This window comes from Neomonachus schauinslandi, chromosome 13 (assembly GCF_002201575.2).
Source record: "Neomonachus schauinslandi chromosome 13, ASM220157v2, whole genome shotgun sequence".
In the NCBI taxonomy this organism is placed as follows: domain Eukaryota; kingdom Metazoa; phylum Chordata; class Mammalia; order Carnivora; family Phocidae; genus Neomonachus; species Neomonachus schauinslandi.
This window is the reverse complement of record NC_058415.1, coordinates 31,821,045-31,833,641: the sequence shown is the minus strand read 5'-3', so window position 1 is coordinate 31,833,641 and position 12,597 is coordinate 31,821,045. Positions and strand designations below refer to the sequence as shown.

At 43.7% G+C, this 12,597-nt stretch overlaps 1 protein-coding gene across 1 annotated transcript in view; it reads left to right on the top strand.

Moving 5' to 3' along the window:
• Window positions 1–737: 737 nt before the first annotated feature.
• GLDC (glycine decarboxylase) overlaps window positions 738–12,597 on the top strand; it is a 101,714-nt gene continuing 89,854 nt past the window's right edge. Inside the window, exons 1-2 of the mRNA XM_021682409.1 lie at window positions 738–1,202; window positions 1,744–1,822. Coding sequence (XP_021538084.1) covers window positions 948–1,202; window positions 1,744–1,822 — 334 coding nt within the window. The 5' untranslated portion in view covers window positions 738–947. The remainder of the gene's footprint in view (window positions 1,203–1,743; window positions 1,823–12,597) is intronic.

Here is a 12,597-nt window from a genome sequence, read left to right as displayed (position 1 = left end):
CGCTTAACTGCGCCACCCGGGTGACCCTTGAAAGTTCATTCTTGATAAAAATCTCAAGAGATAGCTGAGAACTTAGATATACAAAATTTTCCAACTAAGATGATAGTACAAAATATATATCTCAATATCTTTTGCATCCCTCCCTCCCCACATATATATGGCGAGAGACAGAGAGAGAGAAGTGACTCAAGCCTACTGTTGGGGCAATTCTTTCAATGTATAATCTCTTTAAATCCATCAAACTGTGTGAGATGAGAAAACTGAAACTCAGAGGTTGAGTAACTTGCCCACAATCATAACTATAAAAAACCTTTCATCTGCCCATATTGGTTTCCATGAAATATAACCGGGAACGATGCCCTAAAATTAATGAATGGAAACTAATTATTTGAGCCTGGCTTCTCTATCAGAATCATCCTTCATCTCAGCTGAGTTCCCCCAGGCACTTCGCCCGCAGCTGTGCAGCCGGATCCCGGCCAGTGCGGTCCCAGACCTTGGCCCCGAGCTCATGGATCGCCCTGGTCCCCGCATCAGCCAGAGATGGAGTAGGAGTGACTGAGGATGGCAGGCTCCGGGTCAGGAGCAGGACTGCTGAGGGCCTGAGAAGGGAGTAGGAGAGGGGGCGGGGCGGTGTGTGCCCCGCCCCCGTCCCTCTGTCAACTCCCATTGGCCGAGGCTTTCCTGGCCCCATCCCACCGCCCGCCCGCAGGGCGACGCTTAAAGTGTGCCTCGCAGGTGCCTCGCGTGGAGCAACAACTTTGCGCGCGTGTTCAGGCTGAGCGCTACGCCCATTCATTGCCCAGGAGCGCCCATCCGTCTGTCCTGCGAATCGTCCAACGATAAGGGGCTCCAGGCAGAAGGCAGCCGCCACCTGGAGGACTGCGACCAGAAGAGGCCGAGAGCGCGGCTGACCCTCGCGGGCCGGGCAGGGGACTGTGGCCGCGACCATGCAGACGTGCGCCAGGGCCTGGGGGCTGCGTTTGGGCTGTGGAGTCGGGGGCGGCCGCCGCCTGGCTGGAGGCACGGGACCGCTTTGGGTACCGCGGGGCCGTGACAGCAGCAGCTGCGGCGGGGACAGCAGCAGGGCTGGGGACTCGCGCCTCCTCGAGCGCCTCCTGCCCAGACACGACGACTTCGCTCGGAGGCACATCGGCCCCGGGGACAAAGACCAGAGGGAGATGCTACAGGCCCTGGGGCTGGCGGTAAGGACCCCACCGGCCTTCTAGGGCCTCATCCCGCCTTGCCCGGTTTCTGCCGGCACGGCCTCCCGGCCCCAGCCCGGAGCTCCGCTTTGCTCCGCGTGGGACCCGCTCCCGGGTCTGGGGCCCTGGCGTGGAAGCGAGCCCGCGAGTTCGGTTCCTGTGCCCTAGCTTTCTCTCACCCGTTTACTTTCTCCGCCCGCTCTTCGCGCCTCAGAACCTTATGTTTTTCAACCCAACTCGCCCTCCTGATGAACCCTAACTTTGCAAAAGGAGGACCTCCTGGTTTATCCGATTATCTCCGGTTGCTGGCTGAAATCAAACCTGGAGTGGTGGAATCACTAACCGAATTCATTTGCTTTCCTCCAAGTGATTTCTGGTTTGCTCAGAGTTGTTCTTTTCTTTTTAAAAAAGAAACCCTAATCAGGCGATTTTAAATGAGGTTACCACAAGCCTTTGTAGATGCAAAACACAGAGGTGACTCTTAACTCCCGAAGCACTTTCCTCTCCCTTCAGTGTTCACGGACTTATGTTTTAATTTTAGAGCATTGATGAACTGATTGAGAAGACAGTCCCCGCCAGCATCCGCTTGAAAAGACCCTTGAAAATGGAAGATCCTGTTTGTAAGTTGCGGGGAGGGGTCCCTTAGACTCGGCTTGCTCTGGCCTATTTGTCTTCTATGGTCTCTGAAAATCCAGCTCTGGGTTAGGATTGCCCAGGACTGGGAATATGTTTATTCAAATAAAATAGCGGCGGTACCTTAAGGGACGGGAGATGGTGGAATATTTAGTTCCCGGAGCAGTCAGTTCTGTACCCTAGGTTGGAGTCCATGCCTCGCCTTTCTAGGTTTTTATCTAGGCGCCAGCAAACTTCCCAGCGGAAGGCAGTGCACAAACGCGCGTACAGGACTCCCCACTTCCCAGGCAACCGTCCCTCCCAGGCCATGGTTCTCATATCCTTTGGGTTGAGAAGTGTCCTCACCTCTGTGCAAGTCAGGATACTCTGAAGGGAAAAAGGAATTGCTATGATCATACAACTAGGGAAGTGGCAAAAATAGGAGATGCAGACATGTGTTCTCCTAACCCAATTTTCTTTATAGGACTAGAGCTTCACATTGTTTTCTTATCTCATGTCCAATTTCATTACTTACGCCTAGTGTAAGGCAGCAGTACTCTTCAAGTTCAAATGATTTTTATAAGGAAACATGCAAATAAGATTTGTGCTTGGTTAAAAAAGCTTAGTTTACTCATAGAATTAGAATTTTGTTATACATTTAAATATTTTTAATAGTCTGAAGACTGACTGACTTTCAAAGGTATTTTTATGTGAGCACTTGACTTCCATGGGCTTAGGCATGAATTCACATGTCAAAGGATTAGTTAGGCAGAGTTGAAGAGCACCCTCTCCCTCCCTAAACAGGAAAGAATTCTCTTGGAGGTTATCTGGTTTTGAGTCACAGAGATGCTGTCTCATATTTTTGGAGTCAGGTAAAGAGAAGGTACTTTGTTTTGTTTCAGGTTTTAGGACAGAAAGGATATATAGATGGCAAACTTTATTTTATTTTTTTAAGATTTTATTTATTTATTTAAGAGAGAGAGAGAGAGAGAGCACACTCATGGGTTCAAGCCGGGAGAGGAGCAGAGGGAGAGGGACAACCAGACTGCTCTGAGTGCAGAGCCTGACTTGGGGGATCAAACCCACAACCCTGAGATCATGACCTGAGTGGAAATCAAGAGTCAGCCCCTTAACAGACTCAGCCACTCAGGTGCCCCAAACTTTATTTATTTTTTTAAAAGATTTTATTTATTTATTTGAGAGAGAGAATGAAAGAGAGAGAGCACAAGAGGGGGGAGGGTCAGAGGGAGAAGCAGACTCCCTGCCGAGCAGGGAGCCCGATGCGGGACTCCATCCCTAGACTCCAGGATCATGACCTGAGCCAAAGGCAGTCGCTTAACCAACTGAGCCACCCAGGCGCCCTATTTTGTTTTAAAGTAGACAACTTGAGGGGCGCCTGGGTGGCTCAGTGGCTTAAGTGTCTGACTCTTGATTTCTGCTCAGGTCATGATCTCAGGGTCGTGAGATGGAGCTGGTGAGATCAAGCCCGGCCTCAGGCTCCTGAGCTGGGTGTGGACCCTGCTTAAGGTTCTCTCTCTCCTGCCCCTCCCCCCTCCAAAATAAAGTAGACAACTTGAGGTATGAAGCCAGTGCAGATCCAGTGGGCTAATGTAACTCAAACTATGATGAGGACTGCTTCCCTGGTTGGTTTCAAATGTGAACCATTTCTCCTGATGGCAGGGACCTTGCCTTTAGAAGATAAAATAGCACATATAGTTCAATTGAACTGATTGAGACCTAAGGATAGCTGGAAGCCTTATCTATTTCAATTTTAGGAAATAATAATCCTGATTTACTGGATGTTTAAAAAATGAAGAGTTGTATGTTTTTGTAAGGATTTATTCATTTATCTTAAGGGGGAAGGGGCAGAGGGAGAGAGAGAGAGAGAAACTCAAGGAGACTCCCCAATGCAGGGCTTGATCTCATGACCCTGAGGTCACCATCCTGAGTCAGGACCCTGAGATCACAACCTGAGCCGAAATCAAGAGTTGGTCGCTTAACAGACTGTACCACCCACGTGCCCCAAGAATTTATTTATATATAAAGTGAGCAGGGAGAGGGACAGAGGGAAAGAAACTCAAGCAGATTCCCTCACTGAGCAGGGAGCCCAACATGGGGCTCGATCCCACAACCCTGAGATCCTGACCTGAACTGAATCAAGAGCCAAATGCTTTAACCCACTGAACCACCCAGGCACCTCCCGAGTGGTATATTTTTATTTTTTTAAAAAAAGTTTTTATTTGACAGAGAGCACAAGCAGGGGGAGCAGCAGCAGAGGCAAAGGGAGAAGCAGGCTCCCTGCTGACCAGGGAGCCTGTCGTGGGGCTCGAGCCCAGGATCCTGGCATCATGACCTGAGCCGAAGGCAGACGCTTAACGACTGAGCCACCCAGGTGCCCCAACTGAGTTGTATATTTTTATTTTTTAATTTTTTTTTTAAGATTTTTATTTATTTATTTGACAGAGAGAGCGTGAGAGCAGGAACACAAGCAGGGGGAGTGGGAGAGGGAGAAGCAGACTTCCCGCTGAGCAGGGAGTCCGATGTGGGGCTTGATCCCAGGACCCTGGGACCATGACTTGAGCCGAAGGCAGACGCTTAAGGACTGAGCCACCCAGGCACCCCCGAGTTGTATATTTTTAAAGCAAGCCTTAGGTAATGCCTTTCTGAGACTTTCAAAAGTCAGAAAATGTTTAGGTCAGCCCTTTTTACAGTATACTCTAAAATAAGATGTTTTTTAAGAGCATTAGAGCCTAGGAAACACGTCAAAGTTGTCTATCTAAAAAAAAAGTTCACGGCGCCTGGGTAGCTCAGTGGTTAAGTGCCTGCCATCGGCTCAGGTCATGATCTCAGGGTCCTGGGATCGAGCCCCGCATCCGGCTCCATGGGAAGCCTGCTTCTCCTTCTCCCACTCCCCCTGCTTGTGTTCCCTCTCTCGCTATGTCTCTCTCTGTCAAATAAATAAAATCTTTTTTAAAAAAAAGTTCAGCTACTCATTTCCAGCTGAATAATGTGAACATTGGGGAATTCCGTTTCTCCTTCTTTCTCTCATTGGAATCAGGCTCCTGTTAGTAATTTGCACTTACCTTTAAACTTTAAACTCAGTGGCTTCTGTGAGATTTGGGGCTGGTTCCATCTGGTTATTCTGAGGTGGCTCAGAAAATACTGCCCAGTCAGGAGGTCCCCCTGCCACCAACCCTGCTACTTCCTTGCCTGTAAGTGGACTGGCTCTCTAACAAAGCTTGCTTCTTGGAAGAGTAAGCTCTGCTTAGTACAGGCACAGAATATGTCAGACAGGCATCAGTGTTTTGCGGAGGCGTGCACACGTCATGCTTAATGAATGTTTTCCACCTGGGGAGAGGAAATTGGTCCATGTAACTTCCAGTAGTAGCATTTCCATAGTGGAGCAGCATTATCCAAATGGTTTAATGTTGAATGCCCATGTTCTGTTGTAGTCAGAGAGGAATTCTAGACCCAATATTTGTTCACTGTATACATAGGAAACTAATAAGAGCTAGTTAGTTATATGAGTCTTAAATGCCTTCATTGCTGAGCAAAAAGAAGACAGAGCTATAAGTACCACAGAGATACTTGGGTTAGTTTTTACACATAATTTAATAATCTCAAACATTTATGTAGTACTTACCATGTGCTGGCCACTTTTAAAAGTGCTTTGCATGTGTTAGTTTAGTCCTTAGTACAACCCTGTGAGGTAAGCACCATTATCTGTTCTAAAGATAAAGACACCATGGCATACAGAGGATATGTCATAACGTGCAGTGGAGACAGAATTTGACTCAGGCGGCCCAGCTCCACTGTCCACCCTCTAACCACTAGTCTAAATCATTGTCTATGTTGTTTACAGATATGCACAAATCCAGTCATACCAGATTCCCCCTGCCATTTGCCAACTGCTCTGTTGGAAATGCAGTGGCATGCTGAGAGCACAGATGTGGGAACACTCAGCCACTAGCAGGGAGAGGGAAGGGGTCACAGGTGCAGGACTAGGTTTAGGTATTGAAGGATGAATAGTGATGTTCTGCTGGACAAGGCTGGGGGAGGCTGCTGCAGGCAGAGGGACCATCATGTACAGGACAGAGTGGCCTGACAGAATCAAGAAAGTACAGATGATTCATCTGTCGTGAGGATGCTCCCCTCCCCTTGGACATTTAAGTGCTTTGAAAGAATACCTTGATTATCAGTTGGATTCTCAGTAAATCATGCTTCAAAGAAATAAGGAAAACTACGCAATTCAAAACCCCGTTGTCATCCTGTTCAAGTGAATCCACCCTCCTTCACCCACATACACACATAAAGAAAAAAAAGTTGAAAGGATATATGTCAATGGGAGCATTCATTTCCCTGGATGGGCCATGATGGATGATTTAGCTTTCTTTTCATTCCCTTGCTTTTTCTAGATTTTCTACAATAACTATATATTTTGTAATTACTACCAAATTTAAAAGTACTTTATGAACCAACCCAATCACTTTTAGCTATGGTGTGCCTTGCTGTGTAGTATTTTCAGTGAAGTCATCTCAAGCTAACCAGACTGAATTAGCTTATAACTTCACAGAAGCTGCAGGGTTTAAAGTTTACACAAAATTGCACATTGCTTATTGTGAGAATGCTTAGGAAGAGAGAGAAGAAACTAACCCCTCTAATGTTCAAATTATTCAACCAGAACCAAGCAGCTGAGCTGTCACAATGAGACTTTTGACGAACTTGTGGGAACTTAATGTTCTAAGCCACATCGTTTAGAGTGGTGTTTAATAAATAGTTACTAGAGGGGATGTTGTGTAATGCAGCTGCAGGTGGTGACTGTGTCACCTGGGTGGGGTTGGGCACTCCTGCACTGACCTCTAGGGCACCTAAACAGAATAGCTGTTCCCCAGACTGTGGATGGCAGGTGTCTTTCAGCTGGATGACATACATCATTGGGTTTTGCCTATAGAGTTTGTGACAAGGCTCTCCCTTGGCCTATTCCTGACCAAGTTACCAGCTTATATGAATTATTTTATCCTTAGGATAATACCAATGGATTTTCCTTACATGTTTTCCTTATTTCCTGTGGAAATAAATGAAGACAAACCAAATGAGAAAAGCAAAGCCTATTTATTCTGAACTTGTAGCAAGGGAATCAGACTTTTGTTTTGGCAGATGAGTGGGAAAGCCTTATAGTGAAATAAAGGAAAGGCTTTAGGTATGCCCATGTTGGGGGCTATTGGCATGCAGAAGATGTAGGGGGGCAAGTAGAATCGGGATCCTGTGTGATTGGTTAAGGATGCATATTTGGCTTTGTATGGCTGGTCCTACATTGGAAGCCAAGACCAAACTTCAGGAAGCTGTCAATTATTAATCAAGTCCTGGCCAATAATTTTGGTCCAATTATTACATAAGTTATTGTACAGTTTGCTGAATTGTCACTGAAGATAGCAATTTGGCTTTCTGCAAGTCTAACTTACAGAAGACTGGCTTCTGTTGTTTGTTTTAGAAAGGGTGTTGGTTTCTTGAGCAGGTTGCTGCAGGTTGTGGGTGAAAGTTATGTGGTAGTATATGGTCTAGCCATTGTTTGTGTATTTAGTCTCTCACAATAGAATCTGTCTTGTCCTTATATTTTTGTCATTAATTCTTTTTAGGCAGACAGCGGCTGATCTGAATGATAACCTTGGTCTATTGCCCGAATTGCTAAATTTCATTGGCCATCTAGTATGTGCAAAGCACTGTGAGGAAAAATCGGTGAATAAACATAATCACTATTCTCAAGAAGCTTACTCCTTACCTTCTTAATATAAATTATGTCAGAAAGTTAAAAAGTCCCAGGTGCCATGGGAACTATGGAAAAAATGCTATGAGTGCTCAGAAATGTGAAGTTGAATAAAGAAGAGAAATAAGGGTTTTTGAAACAACGTAAATGAGTTAGAAGCAAAAGCAATTATCTTTACATTGACTGTTTTTTTGGTGTGTATATAAGGAAAAAATGCAAAGAAATAAAGGCAGTATCTTCACTGAGAAAAAAAAAAAAGGGAAATGCAACATGGCAAACACAGTTAGGGAAGTATTTTAGTATTGTTAGAATCTCATCATTGATGGAATCTTACCAGAATACTTATGCTGTCAGTCATTTGGGGATTCTGGGTATGTTCCAACACCACAAAGCAATTCTTCAACTAGGTGTTCTACAAATTTAATTCAATTCTGACACTATCTACCTGGAGATAGCATCATATCCTACAGGTTAAGGGCTTGGTTCCACGAAACTGTCCCCTCTTTAATTGCCAATCCCAAGTCCACCTGTGCTCCTGACCAACAAACTATATTGGAGGTTCCCACAACCCCCTGCTTGGGTTTGATTAATTTGCGAGAGCAGCTCACAGAACTCAGAGAAACATTTCCATATGTTTACCAGTTAGTTTATTTTTTAAATTATTTATTTGAGAGAGAGAGCACGAGGGATGGGAAGGTCAGAGGGAGAAGCAGACTCCCCACTGAGCAGGGAGCCTGATGCGGGACTCTATTCAGGACTCCAGGATCACGACCTGAGCCGAAGGCAGTCGCCCAACCAACTGAGCCACCAAGGTGCCCTACCGATTTATTTTAAAGAATGTTAAAAAAGATACAGATGAACCACCAGATGAAGAGGTACATAGGGCGAGCTCCATAAGGGTTTTGAGCACAGGAGCTTCTTTTCCTGTGGGACTTGGGGTTCACCACCCTACCGGCATGTGGATGCGTTAACCATCCCAGAAAATCATCAAAACTTGTTGTTCAAGAGTTTTTATAGAGCTTAATCTATATCCTCCCACCCCCAACCCTTCTCTTTCCCAGAGGTCTCTGGGTGAGGCCAAGAAAGTTCCAACCCTCTAATCAGTTGGTTTTTCTTGGTCTTTCTAGCCAGACCCATCCTGAGGCTATGTAGGGCACCACTCTCAATCACTTCATTAGCATAAACTCAGGTGTGATCAAAAGGGCTTATTTTTTTTTAAAAATTATTTATTTGAGAGAGAGCATGAGGTGGAGGAGGGGCAGAGAGAGGGGGAGAAGCAGACTCCTTGCTGAGTAGGGTGCCCAACTTGGCGCTAGAGCCCAAGACCCCAGGACCATGACCTGAGCGGAAGGCAGACCTTTGACTGAGCCACCCAGGCACCGCTCAAAGGGCTTCTTATGAATAACAAAAGAATCCTATTACTCAAATTCCAGAGACCATATATATTTTTTATTATACCAGTGGTATTTCAGTTAAATGGTGGAGGTATATCCTGATAGAAGTGGAGAAATAAAAATATTAATTTTAAAAGAGATGAATTCTAAAATTATCCAAAATTTCCCCCTCTTTTCAAAATTAGAATACAAATTTGATACCTGTATAAGTTATTTTTAGCATTAAAATGTTGTGGGGGTGCCTGGGTAGATCAGTTGTTTGTGTCCAACTCTTTTTTTTTTTAAATTTTTTTGTTATGTTAATCACCATACATCATTAGTTTTAGATGTAGTGTTCCATGGTTCAATGTTTGCGTATAACACCCAGTGCTCCATGCAGAACGTGCCCTCCTCAATACCCACCACCAGGCTAACCCATCCTTCCACCCAGTGTCCAACTCTTGATTTCGGCTGAGGTCATGTTCTCAGGGTTGTGAGATTGAGCCCACATCGGGCTCTGTGCTCAGTGTGGAGTCTGCTTAAGATTTTCTCTCTCCCTCTCGCTCTGCTCCTGCTCTCTCTTTAACTCTCTCTCTCTCTCAAATAAATCTTTAAGAAATAATAAAGTGTTTTGGACTTCCTTATTTTTAGACATATAAAGGATACAAACATGTAAACATATACTGATGAGAGGCCAAATAAAATAGGTCCTGTGACTGGGACAAAGAACTTTTTAAAATGTAAAAACTTTTTTTCCTCTTCATCTTGCTAAAGGATCATGGAATTTATCCAGTATCATCAAATATATTTTATATAAATGAAATTAATTCTTTAATATTAATTTAAAAACTGACCTTTTGGGGGGAGGAAGCTATTACATCTGTTATCTCTTGTTGTATAGGAAATTAACTGCAAAATTCTGTGGCTTAAAACAACCATGAACATTTATTATCCTCACAGTTCCAGGAGCAGCTGGGCTGGATGGTTCTGGCTCAGGGTCTTTCACAATACTGAGGTCGCACTGCGGTCGCTCATCTGGGCCTGGAGGAGCCGCCTGCAGGGTGGCTCACGTGTGACAGCTGGCAAGTTGGGGCTGGCTGTGAGTGGGAGGTCATAGTGCCCCCACATGGGTCTCTCCACGGGCCGCCTACCTGTCCTCACATGGCAGCCGGATTCCCCCAGAGCCAGTAATTCAAGGAAAGCCAGGCAAAAGCTATCCATTTTTATGATCTACCCTTGGAATTCCGATAGCATCACTTAACACCATTTTCTGTTGATTAGAGTGACTCATTAAGTCTGACCTGAATTCAAGGGAAGGGGAATTAACTTTCACTTAAAAATTTTTTTATATTTGAATATAGTTGACACACAATGTTATATTGGTTTCAGACGCACAACATGGTGATTTGACAAGTTTATACCTTCTCTATGCTGACCACAAGGACAGCTACCATCTGTCACCATAGAATGCTATTATATCATTGACCGTATTCCTTATGCTGTGCCTTTTATTCTCATGGCTTATTCATTCCATAGCTGGAAGCCTGTATTTCCCACTGCCCTTCACCCATTTCCCCACCCTCCTCTCTGGCAATGATCAAATTCTCTATTTTTATTTTTTTTAAGAGTTTATTTATTTGACAGAGAGAGACACAGTAAGAGCGAACACAAGTAGGGGAGTGGGAGAGGGAGAAGCAAGCTTCCTGCAGAGCAGGGAGTCCGATGTGGGGCTCCATCCCAGGACCCTGCGATCATGACCTGAGCCGAAGGCAGACGCTTAACGACTGAGCCACCCAGGCGCCCCCAATTTTCTGTATTTATAGTTCTGATTCTGTTTTTTGTTTATTGTGTTTTTTAGATTCCACTTACAAGTGGAATCATATGGTATTTGTCTTTCTCCGTCTGACTTTTACTTAGCATAATATATCCAAAATATATAAAGAACTTACAGAACTCAACACTAAAAAAACAATCTGATTAAAAGATGGGCAGAGGACCTGAATAGACATTTTTCCAAAGAAGGTATGCAAATGGCTAACAAACACATGAAAAGATGTTCAACATCACTAATCATCAGGGAAGTGCAAATCAAAATGAGATATCACCTTACATGCATCAGAATGGCTAAAATAAAAACATAGCAAATGTTGGCAAAGATGTTGTAGAAAAAGGAACACGTTCACTGTTGGTGGGAATGTAAATTGGTACAGCCACTGTGGAAAACAGTATGGAGTTTCTAAAAAGTTAAAGAAATAAAGTACAATCCAATAATTCCACTACTGGGTATTTAACCAAAGAAAATGAAAACACTAATTCAAAATAAAGAAAACACTAATTCAAAAAGATATATGCACCTGTATGTTTATTGTAGCATTATTTACAATAGCTAAGATATGGAAGCAACCTGTATCCATAGATAGAAAAATGAATAAGGATGATGTGGTATGTATGTTTGTAAATGGTACGATCTCATCCTTCTTGTGGCTGTGTAATATTACACAGCCACAAGAAGGATGAGATCGTACCATTTACAACAATATGGATAGACCTAGAGGATATTATGCTAAGTCTCCACCCTTTGAAAGGGACTGTAAACAAATTTGCAGATGTATTTTTTTATTAGACTTTAATTTTTTAGATTAGTTTTAGGTTCACAGCAAAATTAAATGTAAGGTACAGAGTTCCCACATACCTCCTGCCCCCAGATAGCCTCCCCCATTATCAATATACCCCCCAGAGCAATACATTTGTTACAACTGATGAATGTACATTGACACATCAACACCCAAAGTTCATAGTTTACATTAAGGTTCACTCTTAGTGTTGTACATTCTTTGGATTTGGAGGAATGTATAATGACATGTATCCACCTCTAAGTATCATACAGAATAGTTTCACTGCCCTAAAAACATCCTGCAGACATTTTTTTCCCTGCAGACATTTTTTTAAAAACTGCCACATTCATCCAAATTAGCACATACTTCCTATCTTAAATTTACAATGATTTTTATTTAACTTTTAAAAATATTCAATGCTATTGGGCGCCTGGGTGGCTCAGATGGTTAAGCGTCTGCCTTCGGCTCAGGTCATGATCTCAGGGTCCTGGGATCAAGTCCCGCATCGGGTTCCCTGCTCAGTGCAGAGCCTGCTTCTCCCTCTCCCTCTGCCATTCCCTCTGCTTGTGCTCTTCTGTCTATCTCTCTGTCAAATAAATAAAATCTTTAAAAAAATTTAAAAAATAAAAAATAAAAATATTCAATGCTATCAATGAAATCAGTCATACTGTATCATAAATAGAGTGTTACTGCTAAGGAGTATTAAGGTACACAGGACCATTTGCCTACACACTAAATGTGGCACCCCACTCACCTTTGTCACCAGTGGGTTATAAGCTACTATCATCAAATCTATTTCTATAACTTCCTCCATCTTCTTCCCTTTCTCATTTATTGAGAAGCTTCTATTGGAGATAACATAAACATTGGACATGTTTCAGTCACTGAGGGTAAGAGTCAAGAGGTAAAAGATGATAAAGATATGATCCCTGACTATAGGTTATAACTAATAGGGAGATAGATATTGAGTAGCAGTAAGATCTGTAAATAGGATGAATGCTTTGGCTGATATTAAGGCATGAGCAGAGGCA